This window comes from Poeciliopsis prolifica, unplaced genomic scaffold (genome assembly GCF_027474105.1).
Source record: "Poeciliopsis prolifica strain line A6 unplaced genomic scaffold, Auburn_PproV2 SCAFFOLD003, whole genome shotgun sequence".
NCBI lineage: Eukaryota > Metazoa > Chordata > Actinopteri > Cyprinodontiformes > Poeciliidae > Poeciliopsis > Poeciliopsis prolifica.
In genome coordinates this window covers 19496646-19522784 of record NW_026562378.1, presented here as the reverse complement: position 1 = coordinate 19522784, position 26139 = coordinate 19496646, and the positions used below count along the sequence as shown (strand labels likewise).

At 37.0% G+C, this 26139-nt stretch overlaps 1 protein-coding gene across 3 annotated transcripts in view; it reads right to left on the bottom strand.

Annotated features, from left to right (window-relative positions):
* tox2 (TOX high mobility group box family member 2) overlaps positions 1 to 26139 on the bottom strand; it is a 117114-nt gene that overhangs the window by 34986 nt on the left and 55989 nt on the right. For all 3 annotated transcript variants that reach the window (XM_055027675.1, XM_055027674.1, XM_055027676.1), the window contains exon 3: positions 13437 to 13496. In XM_055027675.1, coding sequence (XP_054883650.1) covers positions 13437 to 13496 — 60 coding nt within the window. The remainder of the gene's footprint in view (positions 1 to 13436; positions 13497 to 26139) is intronic.

Genomic DNA, 26139 nt, shown 5'->3' with positions numbered 1-26139 from the left:
ACGGGGAATGAAAAGCAATTTTGTCTGAGACGATCCAACTTGACTCCCATTGTAATGACTGAGTCAAATTAATCATCACAAATAATATTCTGGTGTCAGCCATTCAAGGGGTTTTTAATAGAATTTTTATGATTCATGTGTAGCGGTATACATCAAACAGTCAGTTCTGCAACATTTCTGAAATCAATTCAATATCATCTTTGTGTAGGCTGTCATCCTTGGCAGCAGAGTGGTCATTTATCTCTCAAACAGATACTTTTGGAAAATAAGGACCATGAAGAGATAGGAAAAGGAGAGAGGACACAGGGTACTTTTTTTCTTCTTTCACTCGATATTGTTTCACAATGAATGGGGGGGGAAAAAATAAAAAAATTTTGGCAAGTAGCATAAAAAATTTATAAAACTTGCAGTTTGCAGATGCTTCCTGGTTAGAATAAGGAAAGGGTAAAATATAAACACATTGATGCATACCAGAAATGAAAACTAAACTGAGTTCTAATTTGTCCTGTTTTTTTTTTTTTTTTTTCATTTTGCATTTTGCATTTAGGTATTCATTCTGTGTACAGTACCAAGACAAAGTATTTTTTTTCTGAGTTGGCAGTATGACACACTTTCAGAAAATCTGAGTAAATGCAAGTTCAGTTTTAAAATTAAAATTCTACATTTTTAAGTGGAAAATTCTCCCTACAACTACCTATCCCTATTCTACAGGTCTCAGTTTAGTGTTTGTGAAATTAAAGCCAGCTTTGCAGAGAGTGCTTTGAATCGCAGGCAATCAATAATTTAATTCCAGTGATCAAATTTTGTTTTTACCCAAATGTTTCATAACACACACAAATAAAAAAAAACATAAATAATTTATTGTTCTCGCCTTAATCTGATTTACTTTGTCCTAAAATAGACTGAAAGCAAGCTTCTATAAATTTACTGAACTGTCCTTCAAAGACAGATGTGTCTGTAAGCCTTTGGGAATGCTGTTATTGTGTGGCCTAATGGACAAGAAAACAAACATTTCCTGAGATTCAATTCCCCTCATAATTGTTGGAAGGAAACTAAATTGTCTGCTGTAAACACTGTTTATATTGTGTGAATTGACTCCCTCGTGTGTGTCCCCCTTTTAGCCATCGTTTACTCATATGTTCGCTGTGTGGGAGCACCAGGTAATCTAAAGGAAAATCATGTTGAGTCATCACAAAGCATGTTCATCAAACTGTTGTTTTTCCCTCATCCTTTATCAATAAATGGCAGAGGTCTGGAACGATATTTTCAGTGGGTGTCTTGTCTGCTGCATTTGATTGTGCAAACAGGACGAGGAGTGGAGATGTGTCATGTGTTACATTGCTGTGACGGTTCATCTAGTGCCCTTGATGATAAAATGTAAATACCAAGGACATTCCCAGTTGGATTGTGGCAAGATAAATTATTCATTATGCCACTGTTCAGAATGAAATTGCAAGCACAAAACTACATGTACAGCTTGGTTTGTGTATACTTTAGTCTTCTTTAAAAGTCAAATCCACACAAAGGCAATTCAAATAGTGTGTCACATGGCATGTTTTTGGAAACAAATGTTTTTTCTTTCTTTTGATATTCCTCAGAGTTTAATTATAAAGCAAACACTTTGTCTAAAAGCGTCACTACACAGATTTTAATCCAACACAGAAACATCTTTTATTAACCTCATCTGCTCCTTGCAAGACACTATAGGGAACATTGTTTCCAACGCACAGTATGCTGTCTGCACAGCGAGAGAAACACAATCTGCAACGATTTAATTAAGACACAGATCTCTCGACTGTAAGTGTTGCATACCAGCACACCTTTCATTTCGAGAGAAACAGATGAATAGACAGTTGGTCTGGGACTGAGAGAGGAAAAAAAACATTGATTAGGGAGCTTTCCAGCTTGTCTTTTACTTGGCACAGATCTCCAACTCCCTCTGTAACACTGCCTGAGTACTCAAGGCCTTCTGGAGATGATATTGACTGTGGCTAATGGCTCATTATCTCTATATTCTTCTTATTATTAGATTATTGTTGTGGTGCCTGTAGAAATCAGGATTTAGGACATCATCCAGTTCATATTAAATTGTATATCTATTATAGAAATGTTACGCTGTCAAATATAATTCATTTGCACGATAAAAAGCTAAATGCCTTTTCATGGAAGTAAACGTAATCTTGGTTTGCTGTTGTTGCATTGTGAACTGTAAATATGAGGTAATATATCAGTCTGATGGAAGACAAAATGATCAGTTATTTAAATCACTTTGTTATTTCATTTTTGGAGGGTTTTGATAATAAAAAATAACTTGCCAAGGTAGTACAGTAAAACATATTGCAATGAGTGAAAAAGGTTTTTACCTTTGCAAAAGTAGTTAATGACTATAGTTGTTGCTAGCCATTAGGGTGCACTAACCACAAATGCTTAGGGCACTCAGAACTTCTTCAAATTAAGTGGCACATTATGTTACATTAATGCAATTTAACACTGCTCAAAGTAAATAATTTCTGAAGCAGAACAGATGTGACAGGATGAATGAAAGATTACTTCTCATGTTGCTTTTAAACTTCTCATTTTTCATGGTTTTCATTTTATCAGCAGAGTTCCTTTTCTGAGCCCTCCTTCCATATGTTTGCTGTGTTATCTATGTGACTCATGGCAAACTGTAAAAAAAAGAGGGTATCATCCATTAATGGCACTCTTCTTTATACTCTTTCATAAAGGCCAGATTAGTGGAATTTAGACAATTGGCTCTCCTGTTAATATGTCATCCCACCTGAACACGACTCCTCAAGCGATACCGTGGTAATACTCTTCTCATTTAGGCTGTCGATTCAGGTGGACACCAATGTTTTGATAGCCTTGCAATTGTGGCAGACTCTTCGAATTATTTTGTGAATGATTGAGAAGTGATTTGTTGAGATGTCCAAAGCTTGCTTTATCACCCAACCCTGCCTTAAAATTTTCCACAACATCAGATGTGGCCTGTCTGGAGATTTTATGTTGTGTAAACTTCATGATATGGTTTATTCACTAATGTTCCCTGAAAATCTTTTTGGGGGGTATACTGAAACTGTGTATATATATTGAAAACAGATAACACATAGGTGAACTCTATTCCTTAATGAATGGACTGGGAATTAGCTGCACAGACATTTATTCATGGATATCAGAATAACTACACCCCTTTTTTCATATTTATATTTTTTTAAAAGAAAAAAAAATGCATTACTTTGTATTGCACTAAAATATCAAAACTTGGCATAATGTAGACAAGGTTTAAGCGGTATGAATCCTTCTGTAACACAATGTATTTTAACTCAAGGTTGGAACACTGTTTTTGAATGTTTTTATATAATGGAAAATGAGTCAGCAAAATGAGAGTTTAAGAGCTCCATATTCACACCTGGTTCTGATTTTCGACAGAGAAAAAGTGCTTAGAGTCATCCCAGGGGTAGAAAAGACAACTAGAAGGAAGATGATGACATATCTGTCTTACAACTAATGTGCACTTATCTGCCTATTGGAGTGCTTTGTCACACTGGTGATTTATGCCTGAAATCCCTCACACAACACCACCATTTCCATCACCTTCAACACCCTTCGTTCCAACACTTTTCCATTTCCACTATGCAGCCCTCTGCACTCAGAGTAAATACTTATCTCTTTTTCCCAAGTGATTGTAAAGAAAACTGTTGATTTATGTTTGGAATGATTTACAATAGCTTTCATCATTTTTATTCATTTCATTCATTCTTCTCAAGCAAGACTACAGCTTACATTTGTGAATTATCCTTTTTACAACAGATCTTGTTTTCAAGACAAATAGTTGTTGTCTCACTACAAATATCTTCAAATTTAACAGCATGCTCTTTGCTTTTGTTACTTCTTTTATTCATCATCTCTCTCCTTATCTATCCATCTCTTCTGTCCATCATCTCAAGCTTAATTAAAGCCATAGCTCTTCCTCTACTACAATACCAAGTTAAAGGATATCAACACACCATAGAGCCCAACAAATGGGAGGGGGAGAATGCTGAGGATCCAGTTGCAGCCATCCTACACCTCAATTTTTTCCTCTTCTCTCAGCTGGTCTAACACTGGCTAGTTTTTTCCCCTTTAAGCCCAAGCCAGTTTTGGTCCATGCACAGCATCTAGCCTGATGCCGATTACTCCACTGTCATCATACCTTCCTGTCAACAAATCTCACTCTCAAATAGCCAAATTATATTATTTATCTGTCACTATTTTGCTGTTTGAAAAAAAGAGCACTGGTGAAAGGGATGTCTTGTGAAAATGTGCATTGGGAGAGAGAAAGGTGGAACAAAAAGGGAGATATGTTGGTGAGATGTACTCATTCAAGAACATAAAGCCCGGCAGGAGTGAAAATATGGAGGGAATGGAGTGTATAATTGCTGTCAAAAGCTGAAAATGGCCTCATTCACCCCCAGATACTCAGCTGATTACTAACTAATCATCATTGACTAAAACCAGCCTTTATAATTGCATTTACCTCCCTACCCCACCTTTTCTTTCATGTTTCCTTTCCTCGTTCTTTGCTGTGTATCCTATTCCCAGTCCTCGTCTCACTTGTCAGTCGGGGTCAAGAGGTCATCTCCATCTGATCGCGTGTCAGAACAGATTACAATCAGAGCTTTTGTGCGATGTCATATTTCATTATGCATTTGACTCATCTCCCAGATCCAAGGGTCAGTGTGATTTGATTGGATGACAGAAATGATATAATTTGTGTTTAACCCTAGGCTGTACGAGGTTCTGAGTGGTGTACTAATGCATTTTGCAAAGACGGGGCAGGCCCTCTCCACGAGCGACTAATTTGAAATGGCACACTGCAGAGTTGAAGGAGAGCCAGAGCTGTTGCACAACATGCCGAGGTTATAAGGGAGGCTTTATCAAATAATAAACACAACCTCCCTCTTACTCCTTGCTTCACACATGCTTTCGCTCTAAATCTGCAAGTTGATGCAAGTGACTAAATATTACCTGCCTTCACTGACAAATCTCTTCCTTTTATTCCTATTTTTTTCTTTTTTCTCCACTTGGGTATATTGAAAATATGTCATAGGCTCTCTTTGTCTTTTTGTTTGCCTCTTCCAGTTGCCAGTCGCACTTAATTCTGTCAGCTGCAACAACTGCACTGATAACACATTTTTAGAGCAAGGTTAGACTCTCCACCAAACTGATGTAAAATTTTGTATGGATATTTAATCAGGCGGTGCTTCAACAGACAAGATTTCAGATTGTCGTGGTTGCGCGGACATGCAGATCCAACAATATCAGTGACAATCATGATCTCTTCCAATGTGGTTGGGGGAGAAAGGTAAAACGATGGGTGCTCAGGTTTCCCAATGGTGATCCAGAGTCAGAGTGATGCCAATGCTGACACTGCTGAGGATGCTGGAGGGGGAGGAAGGGGGGAGCAGAGACAGAGAGGAGAAGAGGGAGCAGGAAAATAAGGGGTGGGGGAAGATGTAAGAGACATATCCAACATTTCAAATGAGGACCATAATCAAACTTATTGCCTGACAGGGCAAATCTAGAATTACAGTGTTGCTTGAGTATTATTTCTCCTCTGTCTCTTCCTGTTGGGAGCAGCCATGCCTTGCTAAAGGGGGAAAGCCTTTTAAACCTTGCTCATTGCCTTTTCTGGAATGCTAAATAGCAGCTACTGATATTGCTGATTTATGAGTTGACAGAAGTACAAGGCCAACAAACAGCAGCTGGTAAGCTCGACTGCACAGTTGTCGTCTGTCCGTGCCCCCCGTTAGAAATTACCATTAGTGTGTGGACAATTGTGGCACTGTGTGTGAATGACAAAAGTAATTATTGTTATAAGAAGAAGTAAATGGACAAAAACAGCAGAATAAAGGGTGGTGGATGAGTACTGACTGACTGTCACAATGTTCAAAATGACAAAGGGAGTGCTGATGGTGCAGTCATCCAAACAAACATGCATTATTCTGGTAATTGTTAGGATCCTGTCACCCTCAAATAATGCTGCTGATAACTGTAGCCCAGGAGAAAAGGGTTTAAAAGAGTGTGTGGATGGAGAAAGTGGATCCAGTCTGTGCATTTATGGTGAATGCGTCTTTGTGCAATTACTTCTCAAAATTTTCATTCTCAGACCTAGTTTTCTCAAATAAAATCCAGTTTTAAGACAGTGCATCCTATCTGTGCATCTGCGTGTATTGGGTGTGTGTGTGGCTGTGATGTCAGCTCTTCTTGTGTGCCTGCTTCAGAGTCAATGAGGCTGTGTATCAGTGGCTGGCACAGCTGGTGGGAGCAGGAGACTAACATCTGGACCCTTGCACTCCTGGTGCCATTGTTAATAAGAGGCTGATTGTGAGAGGAGGGGAACGCATGAGACAGCTCTCGAGTGTCAATGAACATCCCTGTCTCTTACTGGTTCAGTGCTGCAACTTGCACTTTATGTGTCAGTGAAAAGGTTCCACACTGAGCCCAGAACAGAGATGTGGAACATCTAAAATAAATATCTGGATAAAGGTGGGGTTTTTTTGTTTGTTTTTTGTTTGTTTTTTTCTGACAGTGGCATTCATTAGGTCATTTAGGATTTCATGTTGACAAATTTTTTTAAAGATCTCTGGCATTTTTCCAATATAATTTTTGTTTTGGTTTTAGTAAGGTTTAGTACTGAAACAGAGGTACAGAAATGTATAATAATTCCATAATAACAATCACAAACTTTTCCAACTTGCAAAATCACTTTGCACCTTTTTTAAAATGTATTTATTCTTGTAACCGTGTGCACAAAAATACTACAAAAATCAAATCTTTTTTACAATTTTGCTCTACATAAATTTACCAGACAGAACTAACACATTTCTTCGATATTAGATGATTTATTGCATTTTTATTGAACATTTTAATATCAATGCATGAGAAGGAACGTGTTCATATTTTGTCAATCCAGAGTTCAGATACTAAACAAAGGTTCTCTACCACCATATAGGAGCTATATAAAATGCGCTATCTACATGTACTTCTCTTTTTGCAATTGGAAATTGCAAAAAGATTTGCCTTACATGCCCTGTTGCATTTAAGCTAGAAGCAAGTCTAAGACAGTTATTGTTTAACTCTGATATTTCAGCATTTAATTTTTCTATCTTTTCATAGTATTCACACTAATTAAATTTTGATATGAATAATTCAATTCAAAATCTGCACACCATTGCTGTCATCATTAAGGTGTTAGCACTCTCATTCAAAGAAAACCCCCATGCCAATGTTGGCTGCCTTGAAAACATGCGAGCATGTGGTACTTTTACTAAGATGTAGAATTAAATAGATGTCTAACTCCTATGAGGTACATCACACCTCATTTTCTCTACATGGTGGGCTGCTTTAATACCAAGTTCCAACTATTTTTTTTAACGTAAAACAGTACAATTCATTGGCTCCAAGCCCCAACACCTCTGCTTCATGCTGTTCAACTATTTTATTAGGGGAATTTATATAACCTCATTTGAATTTGATCAAAACTGAGGAAATAAATCAGCATGAATTGTTAAGTCCATATAGTTTTCACACCTTAAAAAAACAGCACTACAAGTAAATAAACATTTTGTGGCCAAATGTAATGCCCTCTACCATCAAGGTTGTTTTTTTCCACAGCAATTAGGGAAAAACTATTCAAGACAAGCTAAGAGAGCTTGCTTTTCCAAAGAAATTGAAACCATCTGATGCAGTGAATTGGCTCAATATAAGGTGTGCAGTATATTTTATCTCTTTTATGAAACTCTGGCACTCAGTCTGGAAAAGAGTGAAAGGTTGGACTCTCGTCATTTTATGGAAAGGGTCAAAAAGCTTCCACAAACACATTAAGGGGCCATTAGTTTTATCTGTTCACCTCAGGCAACAAGGGGTAAACACAGCATGGCAAAGCTGACCTTACACAAATATACATACCTACATTTATTTACACACTGCTCTATTGGGGGAGTGTTCCAATAACGACACTTTTAAACAGGGTAGAAGTATTGAAGGTGAAGAGTTTCCAAACGGCTGTTAAAATGCAACTATGGAAAGAGCTTTCCATCTTTCTGCTGCTGCGACAAATATGCCGGCACATCTTTTTACTTTGTCTCTGCTCAATGCTTCGTCAGCGAACAGGCTATAGAAATATTCTGGCACGCTGCTCTTTGTTTTCATTTTCACAAAAGATGTAGTGCGGGAGTGAAAGAAGGCAGAAAGAGGGGGGAGCGAGGTAAAGGAGGAGGAAGGTAAAGGGATGTTGATGGAGGTTGGGGGAACATGTAGGAAAATAAATGGAAGGATTAAAGTGAGTGGGGAAGATTGAGAACAGAGGTTAAAGGGAGCTGTGGAAGAAAGGATGGAGGATGACTGAAAGTTTGGAGTGACGAATACGAAGAGAGGGCAAGAGGAAGTGAATAGGGGTGGAGTTTACCATTCCAGTACCTTCTATAATATAAAACACCACAAGGAAGCTGTAAATCAGACTAATGTGACCAAGCTGTAATTCAGACCAGCAGGGCCATGGCGTGAGCGCAGGGACCCTCGAATGGCAGGAGTTTACAAAATGCCAGCCCTCTGCTTTAATCAGTGTAACAGTCAAAAGATACTGTCTCCTCCAATCAGCTGGCTTCCTGTCAGTCACACCCGACTAAACCTGACCAATTAGGCTTCATCGAGCTCCCAGACCTGCTAGCTGAACTTTGGGTCGTGGCCAAACGAGAAAATTACTCATCCAATCAGGAAAGGTGGAATGGCTCTTTAATTCAGAGCACAGAGGGAGGAGGTGATAGATTTGTCAAAAGGTTAAACATAAAAGACTCTCACATCATGTTCTACAATAGCTCATCAAAAACATATGAGAGATGAGCGATGCCAGGGAGTGCAGTACATAATTAAATTCATAAAAACAGAATTTCAAGAAGGTGGGCACATGAACAATGTGATATATCTGTTCAAACCTGCTGGCAAGAGGTTTCACACTACTAAATCTGTAAGTATGGCAAGATGAACAGAAATAACCAGCATCGATAGCCCAGTCTTTCAGCTTGAGTCAGAAATCTAATTATAATTAGGTGTTTGCTTCATTTAAAGAACAAAACTTTCGACTAATTGTTCTACCTTCTCAGATGGAATCACAACTCACAAGTGTCATAATCTTTTCCTCAAACGACTTCCAAAAAATGTCTAGACAAAGAAAAATATTGTTTTTAAAATTGGTAGAGGAGGCATAGAAAATGCCTTATGATACAGACCTTTTATCATATTATGCAAAGGGATTGAAGAGCAATGCATTATCTCAAAAGTGAGAGAAAAATGTAAATGTACACTTTGTCACTTCTCATCCAGCGGGCTGCTTTAACTGAGCAATCCATAATATTTCAGCTTTGATGATCATAAAATGGCCACGGCCCAATGATCCTGCGGAGCTGGATTTGACTCTGGAAGTGTTGTAGTATGACTGTATTGACTGGGCTGCACGCACTCACACACCCACCACAAACACACTGTGCATGTTAAAACCACATGCAGCGTCTTGGCAGCAAAGACACTAAGCAGCAGCCAATCAATAAAACCTTGTTACGCTAATTGCGAGATCATAATCTTCGTTTCTACTTCTGCTGAATATCCAAACAGTCACTCCATTAGTCGAATTATTCCCCTGTGCAGTTTCTCCGTCTCTACCATCCCCCCACCCCATCTCCTGGTTTCCACCATTCGTTTCCCCCTCTTTTTTCTGTGGCATTTTTCTCTCAAACAGCAGTTCTGCTAAATTAATTCATAAGTCAGGGAGAACGACATCAAAAGAGAGCATTGTCAAGGTAAAGTGCTGATGAAGTTTCTTTAGCTGCACTGTGGAGGTATGAGAAGACATCTCCACAGTGTACATCTTTGATCGTAGCGATGTGTGCTATTCTGCTTAAAACCAGCAGCAGGATTTTACATTGCTGTCAAAAAGTGTTTGCTCCCTTACAAATGTCTTTGCCTTGTCGTCACTCTTAAATGTTTCACATCATCAAACAAGTTTTATTATCAGACAAAGATAACCTGAGTAAATATATATTTTTTCTTTTTGTTGCTATTTAAAGGAGAACTTGTGTGCTTTAGATGTTTGTATTGCTGCACAATCCAAGTGTGCTGAACTTAGGGTCACAGACTAAAAGCTCAGCAATATCTGCTGAATTTTCTGTTGGAGTGAAATTTATGGTTCCATCAGTTATGAAAATGCAAAGCAGCCCCACATCATCACACTACTACCATCACCACGTTTAACTGTAGGTGTAATTTGTGTGTCCCAAAATGTTATTTCTATAACTCTTAAAACTCTTTTAACTCTTAAAAAGTCTCACAATGAATCCACAAATTCATTGTGAGACTATAGTGTCTTCTTCATTCTGCGGGTCTGGCAGTGAAGTGTGCACAGGAAAAGTTTAATCAGCTTCATTAACTCAGATTGTCAGTGTCTATTACTAAAAATGTCTTGACAATTTGCTCAAAAGAGTAAAATTATAAGGAATCTGTAAGGTGTTGATGTATTTTCTATTGTTTTCATTTTATCAATTCAGAGGAAATCAGCACTAGACCTTCTAATTGCTGGTTACTAGCTTTGCAATGCCGCTTCGGCTGGTTAGACAGTGACCACAGGGGTAGACAAAGAGCTTGTTGATGCCAAGAACAAGGTTCCCGGTCTTGTCATTGAATCAGTAACACTTTGTCACTCTAATAAGGCAGGGGTGGTGGGGAGGTTAGAAAATGAAACAATACAGAGGACTACAGAGTCAGAAAACGATGCTCATGGGAACATCGATATGACAATAGCACTGACCCCATTTTCCTGTTACTCATCAGCAGATCATACCCATCTAAGTGTTATTTCATGTGGTTTCTTCAGCAAATTCACCCAACAGCACCAAGCTTATGACCTATATCAAGTCATTTTATATAAAGAGCTTTATAACAGGTGAATGACATTAAAGAGAACAATTATATGTAGCAACCTAAGCTAGATACAGACAAGCGCTTTCATAAAGTTTCAGAGCAGAACCACTGACCCAAATACATTTAAATGCAATGGGCGATATGAGAAAGAAATGGAGATATAGAGAGGGAAGAAGCCAAAGTGGGGGAGTCAGAAATGATGATGGAAAAAAAAATACAAAAAAGTAAAGAGAGATAATAAAGCAGTGAGCAGAGAAAACTCAGCTTTAGGCAATATGATTTGTTTTCATTCAAGAATGAATATATTGAGAATAATGTGGCAACAGTGTGGATTTGTTAAAAAAAAAAAAAAAAATCCACTTTGAAATAAAAATCAGCCCTGCAGCATTTGTGTCTCTTTGTCTCCAACACCGAAAGTACATTTTATCTCAAAACTAGCTAAAAATATGAGCATATACTTCTTAATATATTTTTGATTTGGCAAACCCCCAGGCATTTATAAATCATAATCTGACCTAATATACTTTTCAATCAACTGAGAGGTTTGTACTAAGAGATACAGACACCAATCACATCAGTCATATGCCTGCCCTGTCCTTCATTTAATATACCATATGAAAGCATTTTAATTTGCATTGTAGTGAGTGAAGACAATGTGGAGACTTTTTTTTTCTCTAACTGAAACTTTATCATCAAGCATTCTGTTCAACATACAAGTACATTCTTTTGTACTGTTATTGAAGAATTACTTAAGGTGACCACATTTTTTTATTTTTACATAATTATCTCCAAAATTCTTTGCAATGGGGTGAAGTAAACACAGAGCAGATTATCCAGTGACATAAGCAAGCTTTGAAAATTATTTAGGTCTCTAAAATAATTCCCTGGCCACAATACAAGATTTATTTATTATGTCACTTTCAAATTCAAATTATATATTACATATATATAATTTTTTTTCAACCTTTTTAACAAAATTTACAGAATAACAGCATTGAGTGGTAGTAATGGAATTTGGATTTTTTAGTTCTCTGTCACTTTCAGTGTGCAAATAAACATTTCTAGGGCTTTTATTTTGTTCGAAAAGTTTAAACTACTTTGGTAACATCATTATAGAAAAAAAGGAGGAGCTCAGTGATTATTTTTGTATTTTCCTGTGTTTTGTTGTGAAAGATTGTGCATCCACCCTTAAGGCCTCCCTGATTTGAGCTTTCAGATGGAAGGAGAGGCTAAACTTGGTGAAGCAGAGAAAAGAGCAAGGCACATGTCAAATATGAGAAGATCTTGAGTAAACAAAGTATAACACGGACCAAAACAAAATCATCTCTCATCCCATCACAGCCTTTCCTGTTGTTTCACTCTCTGTCTTTTTCTCTCTTGCCAACATTAAATGTCAGTTTTCCCCCAAATGTTCTATTCAGCCATTCCACACTGAAACATACCTATTCATAAAAAGCTACTTTTAATCAGGTAATGAGGAATCTAATGAGTTGAAATACAATGGGTGGTAAGAGGTAACATTTTCATGCTTCCATAGAAAAGTCAGTCATCTACTTGGAAAAGGCCAAAAATAAATGGAAATCATTTGTAGAAGACACATGTTCTTAAAGTTATAAAAGTGAATTTATAGTCAGAATTAACATTGTTGTATGTCACTCTGGGCTGCGAGCCAAACAAAAGCATTCAGACACTCACAAAAATCGAAGAAGCACAACAGAAATCCAACCACTGTGGTCTACAGGTTGGCTTCTAATAATTGCAATTGACGGGGACAAATTCTCTGCTTCCCTGTGTTTGTCAGATGGGCTTACTCCCAAACTCCACAAATCCTCCTGTCCAAACATAACCATATGGTCTCCCAGCTGTTCATGACCAGCTGTGCTACAGTATTTCTGGAAATGTTGCCACGTCCTGTTGCACTCTCCCTCCATTCCAACTCACTAAATATTTTGCAATGAGGCCAGAACAATTTCCATGCTGGCTTGTGAATCAAAGTAAAAAATAGGGTGAGAATAATTGAAAGACAGAAAAAAAAGAGAATTTAAATTTGTATTATATTTTTTAATTGTACGAACTGTGTGAACACTGTGTGTGTTTCAAAAGCAGTGATGAGTATGAAGCAATAAAATATGTGCAGTCATCTAAATGGTTAGATTCTTCAAAATCATATGTATTCATATGTTCCAGCCAAAATTTTGGCTACTCCTTGCTTCATTTGACCTATGACAAGTTAAAATTCTTAGGAGCATTAGTTACATGTTTAAAATATGAGAACCAGAAAATAAAAGTTATTCCCCACCTACTTACTATTTGGTAAAGATGGAACATCTTTTACTTGACATTGTGTTTTTTCCACCATGTTTTTAAAGGTACCTAAATATTTATCTAAAAACTTCACCTTACTATTTTTATGAACCACAAGATGATCCAAAATAGGAAATTTGTTAAAGTCATCAGGTTAAGTAGGAGTAATATAAACTCACGTGGTTTGGAGGGAGGAACTCGTGGTTGTTTTCATTCATGTACATGTTTTCACCATCAAACTGAAAGAGAAAGAAAAAAAATTGTTCAAGAACATAAATTTCAGTCAGTCACTGCAAATACTAAACACTGAAACACCACAGCCTAATGTCTGCAAGTCCTCAGCTTATAGACCCCAATGCCCTGGTGGATGTCAGTAATTACAGTTCATTAGAGCCATGTATAATTAGGCCCTGCCAACGCTTGTGTAACTCACACTCTTCGTCTCTGCTTGCCCACAGCTTGAGTGTGTGCGTGTTTGCATAAAAACTCACACACCTAACTGCTGTGATTCCCAGGGTGTCACAAGGCAACAAAGGGCTGGTGGAGTGATAATCACAACAGTGAAAGCTCAGCGCTCACTGCGATAGCATGTTGAGTCAGTGAATCAGAAACTCGATCACTCACCTATTCTTTTAAGGGAGAACCATATTAAATCCTAAAAAAAATAGTGTGTTTATAAGCATACCTACATGTTTATTGACAATTAAACTAGTAAGAAAAGTAAAGATTGTACTTTTTTCATCTAGCATTATATGTACGTCGCCATTGCTACCATATGGGCTTCTGGATATGCAACTACCTTAGTGGCAGACTCTGCAGACTCATAGAGTGACTTATGAGCAACACTTATATAAAGTATGTAAATGGCATTTGACAAGAAGGTCACTCAGGTTGTTGACCCAGATACTGACGGTCTGTGATACCAGGCAGTCTGCTAGAACTTTTGAGGACCTTTTTTTTTTCTTTTAGATAAATGTTTAAAATAATCTCTGAACAGTAGGAGTGCGGGTTATTTTTTCCTATAATTCTACATTTGTAACGCAGTTCTTCAAATGTATTAAATTTAAACCAAACATGAGTAAAATATTCCAATGCATGTTAGTTGTACACTACACAAATGTGGTCTCAATAGAAGGCTAGCAAATGGTAAATTATAGTTGATGCATAGATATCACAAATCAAGTAGGGAAAACAGCAAATGTGTGTGAAGGTTATGCTATTTCAAATCTTAGCAATTCCAAACTTAGGAATCCTATAGCAAATGACAATCTGAGAAAGGCAAGAATATATTCTTAATGGTGAACTATTATTTAAGTGGGAGGTGAATTAGGTAAAGACAGTGCAGGAACAAGGGGGAATGAGGAGGGAGAGAACAAATAATAGAGTTAGCAGAGATCATGAATAAGAGAAACCAAGGAGGGGAGGAAAACGGCTGTAACAGCGGCAGTGACGATAGAGCCTGTGGTTGTTCGAGCTGTAGAGTGATTAACACTGGGGTCAGAGCCAGAGACCGCAGCTTGAAAGAAACAGCCATTTAAACACACACACACGCGCACGCACGTTCGGAGACCTTTCCTGCCTCTCTGGCTGATACTGTTTGGTTGTAGCCCTTTATGAGAAAACAAAACACACCTCAAGACAGCTTGTAGAGGCTGAGATGAATGGTGCTAGTGCAGGGTAAAATAACTGGATAGATATGTGCCTTCGGGAAGACATTTGTCAAGTTTTGTACATGGACAGAAAACACAGGAAGAAAATAATTTTTGTAAAGTTACCTTTATGTAATAAATGAACATGCAAAAATGTTTATGGGTAATTTTTTTTTTCTGCATTATCTTCATTTCTTAATTTGTCTTGCATTGTTATGTCTACTTTGAAAATGGCACAATCCCAACAGCTCCAGTAAAAATGGCAATTACTTTCAAAATGAAAGCACAACACTGTCATTCAACCCCTGATGGAGCTGTTACTTTGAGTGCAGCCATTTCTGTTAACAGCACTATTAGTTACTAGAAGGACCAATCATTGTATTCTCCTATGGAAATGAAAATTACTGTCTTTATGACTCCTGGCAAATGATTTTACATAATGTCCTAATGTGAAAAATGTGTTAGTGTCTTAGAAAAAATCATTTTCACACCTGTGAACCAGCTCTCGATTGGCAAAATAGGCTAAGTATGAAGCAATTAAACAGGGTATCAAAGTTTAAGCTGGTTTGCAGCAGTGCTTCTGCAGCACAAAGGGAGGGAGTCACAGAGGACAGACTAGTTAGAATAACAAACAGCTTTTATATCAAGGGGAAAGGTAAAAATGATTATTTTCTGCCTATATGTGGTTCAAAAAAGGTTCAATTAATCTTAATGTTCTTTGCACATGCTGTGAAGAGGATGTAAAAGGTGATCTGAGCTAGGGATAGCCAACACCAACCTTAAAATGTCATCACAATATATTTTATGGTATTTACTTTAATTATAATAAAAGAGACAATGAAAAGTACTTGGAATCCAGTACATATTTTTTGGGGCAACAAATCTCTAACAGTGTACAGTTTTGGCAGTAGAGGGCAGTTTTGGTCCCTAAGGGCCAATGTCCTGTATGCTTTAGATGTGCCCCATTCCGACACAGTGATACCAGTGACTGACTTGTCTCCTCAGTCTCCTTGATTCTTCAATTCTTTATAACCAATACATATCAATCATAAAGAGAAATGTATTAAACATGCAGTATACTGTTTTTTTATAACTGGAACTGTCAAGTGAAGAAGTAATTGTCACTAACATTGTGATGAAATTGAAATCATCAATCATACTTTGAAATGTAAACAACTATTTCTTGTAGGCTGCAAGGTGGGAGAGTTGTTCCCACTGTTGCCTTGCAGCACAAAGGTCATTCATCGTCCAGGCCCGCTTATCCTGGATGGATAGCGGGTTTCAGATGACATAGCACCAACGTCACCCAATGCAGATGGAGGGCAGGAAGTAAATGCAGCCTACTTTTTTCTGTTGATCCTGCATCAAAATGCCTAACATCTGTGTCCTGTAACTGTTCTAATAGAGAAAGACAAACATTATTTTGTGGTTCAAAGGTAGTTGGTCACAAGCGAGTTATTTTTATTTTTTTAAGAAAAACTTACAAAAAAGAGGAAAAAAGTGGATCAACAATGTACAGCTAAAAACAGGCGGTCTGAAAACTTGCATAAACCACCTTCTAACAGGTAACGACTGCATCGTTTAAATTGTATTTTCAGATATTTTATTGGACAGTTGTTTAGAAAGACAAGCGTTCATATGTAAGTTAAGCAGCTTGGTTGTCTTCAGAGTGTTGTAGTTAGCAGCAGCTAACTCAGTGTCGAGTCCCAGACAGAAAATATGTTTGTTCAGTTTCATGCTAAAACAACAAAAAAAAAAGAATAAATTATAACCTACTAGCCATACAGTCACAGTGAGCTGTAACTATTCCCCCATGCCTGGCCATGAACTCAGTATAGTTCACAAATATATTTGTGGCCAGACAAAACATGGGGGTTTCTAAAGATCACCGCTAATGGTTGACCTGCATTCAACCTGCATCCAGCATCCTACAGCGACTCAACATTAACATGAAACCCCAGCATGAACTTGGGTTTACAGAAGCCACATAAATTATTTACCAGGAGATCCAAGCTCATAGAAATAACAAGAGTTAGTTTGTTGTTAGCGATAGCATTGCTATCGTAGACTAATTACTTAAAATAGCACAACTCAGCAGGCAGAAAGAAGTATTCAGCCATTTAATGCTTCTTTTGATCCTAAATGGTTTACCCAACCTGAAACTAAATGATTGCATTCTCCAGGCTTCTGAAAACTTTCTTCTCGCTCGTCGTTTAATATGAGGTCTGCAGCACCAGATAGCTAGTTATGTCGATAGCCTCGATGCCGGGTAAATCCTCAAGATTATATCAGAAGTATTTTTTTACCGAGATAATACAGATCATATCCGAAATATAAGCGGATTTTTTCAAAATTTAGGGCAATAGCGTACTTGTGAGAAATTTTGCTTAGGTTTGAACCAGAGAAATCCACTTCCGGACCTCCATCTGAATTTCACACGTCATCCGGGTCACATGTCTGCAACCCAACAATAGACGATTGACGGCTGAATGGCCCCTGTGATTTTGGCCCTTATCAAACTGACATTAGAAAACAAGCTTGAGCGATCCTAATAGGGTCTGTAAACATAATCAGCAGAAGCTATTGTTAGTACTGCAGGATGACTAATTGTCCAACTCCAGTTTAAAGGATGTTAGAAAATGCACATTTACAGTTAAATGGAAGTAAAAGTTAGAACATTTCAAGTTAGAAGATGTGTATGTGAACAACACGAAGATAACAACACTGACAAAAAAGGTGTCAATTTGCCATCCTCTGTACACGGTGAAGAATGATGACATCATAGTATGGCGACATTTCTCTCGCTAAACTCTTGTGTCTACTACATAAAGTGATCATTGCATACTTTTAATGTATTAACATACCTGAAGATATCATGCTGCCTTATACTGAAGAGGAAATGCCCCTGAAATGGGTCTTCCATGATGACAATGACCCCAAATGCATCTGTAAGCAACCAGCATATTGGCTCCAAACAAAGAAGACTGGCCAGTTAAATCCCCAGTCTTTGATCCAGAATAAGACAAACAAGGGTAAGAAAAAAGCAAGAGAAGCAGAAGAATCATGCAATATTGTCTAATCATTTTGGACGAAAAACAAGTTAGTCAACTTCATATAAAACAGATGTGAAGAAGTTCTCAGAATGAGTGGTTATCCAGAAATGACTAGCTCAGTGATCCACAGGAAAGATAAATCTTTAATCATCAGTCTGTTTATACTACATTATAATTTATTCCATGTTCATCCTTTTTTTTCAGAATGACGATTTTTTTCCATGTTTTGGGGGAAAAAAACAGGTATTTGAATGCATTTAAAAATTAAAAATAAAACATATGGATTTTGATTTTTGCTCAGGATTATTTATTCACAATCTGATTACTTTACCCTTTCTCTGTTAGCTAACAAGCTGCTAGAAAATAAACCAACATAGAAAACAGCTCCTTTACAATTATTATTTTTCTCAACCGATAAGAGAAGCTGATTAATAGTTTCACTAAAGTTTTGTATTCTATGTAAGCAGAAACTGGAATTCTTTGTAATATTTATTAATTAAGTTTATTGAAGTGTACACATTCCCAAGGCATATTTTTTCTTGAATTTCTACATGGTTTTGTCTATTACTGATACTGCTAACATCTGATCCAGAATTCTCAGTAAACCTGTTGGGGTCATTTAATAACACGGGAAACAATTAAATTATAAAGAGATATGTGATGGAAAGAGAATTTAGGGCATTAATAAGAAAAAAATGTTAAAACAGGAGAAGAGTAAAAAAATTAAAAGTCTATTTTCTGTTAATATGTAGCTCTTTCACCCCAAGTCACAGTGTGTTCAGTGTGAGTATACAGGCAGACCTATGACATTAAAAAGAAAGGTTCATAAGAGAAAAGAAAGCATGTTGTATCTCTCCATGTTTGCCTTCCTGAGGGTTTGCGGTCATTAATCATGGTCAAATCTACAGCAAAACAATTGAGCAAAGGAGAACAGAGATGGGGGGAGGGCAAGGTTGGTGGACGTGGAGGCAGAGGAGGTGAGAAGGGGTGAGATGAAGGAGAGTGAAAGACAGTGAGGAGTTTTGAAATAGATTGCAGCCTGGAAACAAAAAGGTGGAAAGAAGGTCTGAGGAGCTGATGCAGTTGACACCAGACAGGTTTAGTGTGGCAAAAGCCCAAATAGAGAGAGGAAGAAATTTAGTAAAAGGAGAACAGGAGCAACAAAATGAAGTCGAAGAACTGCTACAAATATCTTTTCCTCAAGCCAAACCAATGTCAGTTTGATACAGGAAGCACACAGAGTCACTGAGGTTATAGAACAGTTGACTAGATCATATCAGATATATAGAGCTCACACTTTCAAATTATTATGCCTTTTTTAACTCAAAACAATCTCAGAAATATTTTGGAAATTACATTTTGTTTTCAAAATACGCTCTACTGGGTGATTTTTTATTTTTTTCTATTCAGTGCACAGGAAACATTTGAAATCAGTTTAAATTCCTAATGTACATCATCTGGATATACAAGTGTAGCATGCATCTTTTATGTCAATAGTTCGATATTTAAAATAAAAAAATGATACATTGTTATATATTAGCTCTTCTAATTATGCCAATAATACTGTCACTATTTTAGATAACGTAATAATATATTTAACTTCCATTTTTACCCTTGTTGTCTGGTCTGAGTTATGTTGATGTGCGTAATGTTTGTTGCAACATTGAATCAGGAGAACAATATCTTTTCTTTCGCTGTACTTCATGTTAAAACCTGGATATGAACAAGGGGATTTCATTGATGGTGAATTAGTGAAGCAAACCAAACCACAATATAATCGCCACTGTGTTTATTAATTGAAATAATCTTATTGTAATCAAATGCTACCTTTCATTTCTAACCTACTTTTAAATTAAACCAAAACTTTGTTAGAGTGACACTCTTGTCCACTAAACAATATTTTGTCCATGTACTCACATATTTATCCAAAAAAGTACATTCTGGACAGCATTGGCTTTCCTCTTATAAGGTCATAATTGGTGTGCATAGCACAGTTGCAATACTTGTGTCGTTATATAATGTCTAAAGCATGTGCTGTGGATTTTAAACTTCTACAGTCGAACATTTTTTAGAAAAAACACAATCCTCCCCGACCAACGATTGTAATCTTCAATGTCTAACTTCAAATAGAGATTAACTGCTTTTGGCATATTTTTACTACCCTGATACATATTGTCTTGTTTGCTCAATCGGCCTTCCTTTGCTTCCATTTTTAAGTCTAATGAAGTTTTATCTTATAATGGTGAGCATTATATGCAATTTTAAAGAGAAGCAACACTAACCATGTAAATTAGGCTTTTTTTTTTTTTCGTTTTGGTGGAGTACTAAGTGTTCTCTGCATTTTTGTGATTGTGTGTTCAAAGGACTGACTTTACAAAATCAAATATTTTCCCTGTATTTATGAGCTTGGAATGGATCCCAAAACAATTAAATCCAAAAACCCATGACATAAACATAAAATGGGAGCATAACTCAAAAACATTTTAAACCCCCACAGACTGTCTTGATTATTTAACATTCCTTCCTTAAAACGTTGTACCATGACAATTTGCTTAAGGACCTCTGTGTATGTGCTGACTAAATTCCACTTAATTTGATCAGATAAAACTGTACTGGAAATGTTTTTATTGGCATGCTAAATTTGTTTTGTATGAACATGTCATTTTATCAAGAAACTAAATAAAGTCATTTATGTACAAAAAAGGCAACTTATTTCATGCATCTTTTGAACCAATAAAAAGAAAAAGAAAGTACTTGGTGTTTACTGAATATCACTGCTCCTCCTTAATCTGTGGAGGCTTAATGTTGGAACTGACCTGGATGAATATGCCATCTATCTAGAGCAGATTGGATGGGTTGGGTTAATGCCTAATTGACTCAGAAAAGTCATATTCATATACATTTTTCACCATGTCTATAATCTTGCAGAGCACAAGTTTGCTTTGCATTCTGTGTCGTAGTGCCGCTAACAGTACTGATTTGGAGAAGAGGATTTTCTCATAAGGTTCATGTGAATCCAGCTGTTTTTTGCTGTATGAACTGACTACCAAATCAAAGAGCTGCATGCTGCGGCTGGGGATGTTTCAGATTTAAAGAAAGATGAGGCAGGAGAGGCGTGGAGAGGAGGACTTAAACCTTTTCCTCAATTTTTTTTTATGGTAGCAGCCCACCCCTCCCCGGCTTTTTCAGCCCACCATAACTAATCGCATGTCAGTCAATGTGGCGATGGAAAGAGGCAGCAGTCAAAATACCTGTGTCAGGACTGTGGTCATTAGAGCACTCAATGACTCATAGACAGGCACACAGACAGAAAGAGACAAACACACACATACACACACGCAAACAGACTGAAGCAAAGGACAGAGAGAGTGGGGGATGGTTAGCAATAAAGCAGATAGGCTTTGCATGAGGGCATAAATTTGCTTCTGCATATGCAGTCTCCCTTTATGTGTTGCTAATATGAATACATGTTTGCATACTACATAACTACAGCTTGAGAATATGTTAAAGGATCTGGATTTGTACATATTTCATTCTGGCCAATGTGTCTCTGTCATGCATTCTGAATAATAACACTCACATACACGCACACAATGCACTGATTCCAGTGTGATGAAGATAACAAAGTTAGACCTTCCATAATATTTATTTTCCCATAACAGACCAAGTCTGCCACGCCCGGTCAAATAACTCCATGCAGATGAAATATGGTCTTCATTACCTTTAAACCTCAACACAAAAACTAGCGAGGGGAAACAGAATTGCCCTTCTTTCTCGACTGAAAGAGCACAAAATGAATTGGAGCAGCTATGATTTCTTTTTGCATTGCCATGACAAATGTACCAAAATGGAGTGAGGAAGGAAAAAAAGAGAACGATAGTGACACATGAAAGAGACACGAAAGGGCATAGAAGACAAAGAACTAGATTTATATTTTATATATATATATATATATATATATATATATATATATAATATATATATATATATATATATATATATATATATATATATATATATATATATATATATATATATATATATATATATATGTATGTATGTATGTATGTATGTATGCGTGTGTGTAAGCTAAATTTGTGCTTGACTTTAAGATCCACAATATGAAGAAATGAATTAAGGTGTTTAGTTGAGGTCATGTTAAACCACACAATGGAATGAGTCCCAAAGGAAGTCTGGCTTATGATGGGCTTAATTGCATCTATCAGGTTCTAGATATAACATTAATCTTGGGTTTATTGGTCAGCTTTATGGTCCTGTCAGTCATGCTGAGGGACTTTAAGAGGCAGACCACTCTTCCAAACAGCACCTTAAAATAATGCATGCCAGATTACAAAGCAACAATGGCAGCGAGGGGTGAGCGGTAAAAGGGAAAACATGCAAATATATTTAAAAAATGTATATCAGCAGACTGAAAGAATATTGTGTCTGTGAGTGACTCAGTGATTCTGAGTTGTTTTGATTTGATGCTGGACTATCACTTTGCTTTTTTTAATGCATGGTTCTTTGGGCTAAAGGCACACACACTTCCCCCACCTCTGACCCCCAAAGCTCTTGGTAGGTGTAGGATTTCAGATGGCCACATAATCGCACCATTGTGCCCCTGTAAACACAATGAAAACAAAGCTCACACATTGCTGACATTCAACTCTGCTCACTCTGCCTAACCTTGACTTACAGAGCAGCTCAGGTGGAACCTAGGTATGGATATTCAAAGAACACATAACATATGACAAGTAAGACAGAGAAGCATTTTTTTTAAATAAATCAACATGGACAAAAAAATCTAAGAATATTTAAAATAAAGCTCATCGTTAGAAGCAAATGAAAGCTGTCCCGTACCTGACTTTTCTTTAGGTTGTGGTCCCTCCTGATTACTTAAACCACCACACTTCTCATCACATGTGGGCCTGAGAACTCTGTCTGGTCGTTCCATTAAATCTATTAAATCCACTTGCATTATACCATAGTGCTTATAGTGCACAATAGGAGCCTTTCAAGGGCAGTCCCCGAGGAAGCCAACAAAGAGGCCTCTCTTTCACAGACAAGTAAACTAATTCATAAATAGCCAAACATTATATTTTTTCTGTAAGTGTGTGTATCTACTCCAGCATACTTACAATTTTGTAATTTTACAGAGCAGAAGATTATTGGTGGAAATAGAGAGATACTTTGCTTCGACTATTTAGAGTGTTATACACACACTACATACACACACACACACACACACACACGCACACACCCACACACACACACACACATATATATATATATATATTAGAACTAAAGTATTTTCCTTAATTATTCTTGCAATAAAACACCAAAACACCCAAGCACCAGACATCCACCAATGTCTTTTCTTGTGGTTAATTCAAATTGTCCAATTCTTTCAAAATTGGATTGACAGTCACTATTGGACACAGGCCAAAGCTCATAGGAAGCATATTTAGAAGTCATAGAACTGGTTCGATAGTCAGGATCAGACACTTTAGCATTTTGTTTTCATTCAAAATAAAGTTCACTTTAATGTTTTAAAAGCAAGTTTGTCAAAGAAATGTTCATGAAAAACGTTTTCAAGAAATACAGAACATTTCACACAAAATTGCATTCTTGATTTTATCGATTCAAATCTCAATCATTGTCTTGGTTCATCCTACTGAAGTAAAGGAAAGCTTTCACCCTCCGTGGTCTGTTTTCACTACAAAAAACCAACCTGGTAAGCATAAGTACAGTAATTTGAAAGAACACGATTCTTCACCAGAAGGAACAGAAATTTTTTTTTTCTCTTTCTGCATTTGAAAACTCAACATGTATTTAAATCTAAATGCAGCAACCAAGCGCTGTCTTCGTCTGTCAGTGGGCCTCGAAATAATTTGCTGTTCTTTCATTTGCTGCCATGCTGACTTCACATCCAGCCTCTGCCACTAGCGTTCAGGCAGAATTTTCTATTACCAATCTAATTGCACATTCCACCCTGACAAGAGCTCATTAAACCTTAATTATACACATGTTGTTTTCTACAAACATCTCCATTTGGGTCTCTCTGCCTTGTAATTGTTCAGCAGGGACAAGCAGTTGAGATTTTTTGCAGACTGAGACTGGAAAAAGAGAGTTAGAGAGAAAAAGAGTGAGAGAAAGAAGCAAGAAAAAAGAAAAAAAATACCAGAGAGAAAGAGAGGAGTGTCTGGAAGTAGGTCATACCTCTCCATAAACAAGGCATGGTTTCTAAAATAATATACCCATCCAGTGGAAGTAATGCCAAACAACTGAGTGAATGTGGAGCTCATGTAATATTTACAGAGCACTAATACATAGATGGCAGGTCTTTTTCTCAGCCCCTCCACCCTCCAGCCTCACAGTCCTATTCCAAAGTCAAAGGTTTTTCTTCTTGTTTTTCATCTGCTTTTTCCATTTGAATTTCAGAGAAAGACAACTACACTCATACATCAAGCAGGGAGGGGTGCTGGTAAGTGTTAAGATGTTGAGTTTCCCTGGCTTCCCTTCTCACTTGTTTGTCGCCCCTCTGCACCAACCACTGCGCCCCACACTGTTTCCTCCACATTAGCTTTGGCTCTGATGTTTTACACATAATTGTTACATTTTAGAGAGAGGAAAGTATAGGTCTTAATCCAGACACTTTGCAGCATGGGCATTGGTATAATACGGTGTGGAAGCTGTGATTTAAAAAAAAAATACTTCTTTAAACTCCAGCAGGTGCTGGGCGGCGGCAACTAGTTTTGGCCAATGTGGCCAAGACCTCACTACCTGAGATAGGTTTAGGATAAAGAAATGATTAGTAAACAAGGAGCATGTCTACTAATTAGTAACCAGCTGTAAAGGGACATCTGTGAGGAAAGGCAAATCAATGAAGTTAAACTGAGGGAGCAGAAAAGCAGTAACACAAGAAATAATTCAAATTCAACTCAAAATGTGACAAAGAATCACAAAAAAAAGGAGCACAAGAAAAACAAAGACTTCAAGTAAAAGTGAATGTTCAAAATAAAACATAAACTTAGGTGTAAAGAGACCTGGAACTGAAGATTGTAGCTCAGTAAAGAGCTTACAAACATCTAACGTCAGAGTGCAGAACAAAACTATGAAATAATTTGGAAAACAAAAGACAACCTAACAAAAAACTTTCAAAGGTTATGATGATTTATGCATAAAGGCAAATCCCTGAGCTTTAGCTCAATTTACTAAACTCCAAAAAGTTTTGTGAAATTCTGCTGATACCTGTGAATCTGATCAATTGCGCAATTACTATAAAAGCAATGCCCATGATCACAAAATGGTGTTTTTTAAAAGTAGCACTTTGAGCCTTTAGTTTGTGCTTTTGTCATGACAATGTGCTGTTTTGTTAACACTCCATAATTTGCTTCTCTTTTTCGCTCACTTTGCAAAGATTAGTGTTACTTTAATGTAGCCAAGCTTTCAGTTAGAAAAAAAGAGTTTACCAAATTTTAAATATGATAGTTGGTACATTATTAAAGTTGGTTGCATCAAAACAAATCCCTGGTGTGATGGTTATTGCCTAGATAGCAGTAGTAATAATAATAATAATAATAATAATAATAATAATAATAATAATAATAATAATAATAATAATAATAATGTCTGGCAATACTTGGCTTGATTTATTTAGAGATCAAATGGCTTGTGACAAAAAATGAAACACGTTTTATTAAACAATGTTATATCTGCAAAGATCCCATTACAGTTCACATGTTGCTGGTGAATTGTTAGCTGTGTTTTCAACAATGTGACAAAATATCTTTTCAAAAACAAAGTTTAAATCTTCTGTAATTACCGGTATTTAAAATCTGCAGCCAAATAAATCTTTTCTAAAAGTCTGATTTCTCTGCAGAATTTACATCCGTCATAGCTGAAAACTCAAATGCTTATATAAGCTTTTGGTAGCATGAAATGAGATGTCATTGCAAAAACTGCACCATGTCACTGCCACTTAACAGCCAAAAAGAAATAAGTGTCCACGCTGAGTATCTCAGTCATCACTATGGTCCTTCTCAGCCTGTCACTGTTGACATATACTGCATGCATCATTGATACCCATCCAGCAGCTGAAAATAAATAGGCTGCTGTCAGATCCTCCCTGCTCTGAAACATGTAATATTACAATTATTAATAGTATTTTTATAGAATGC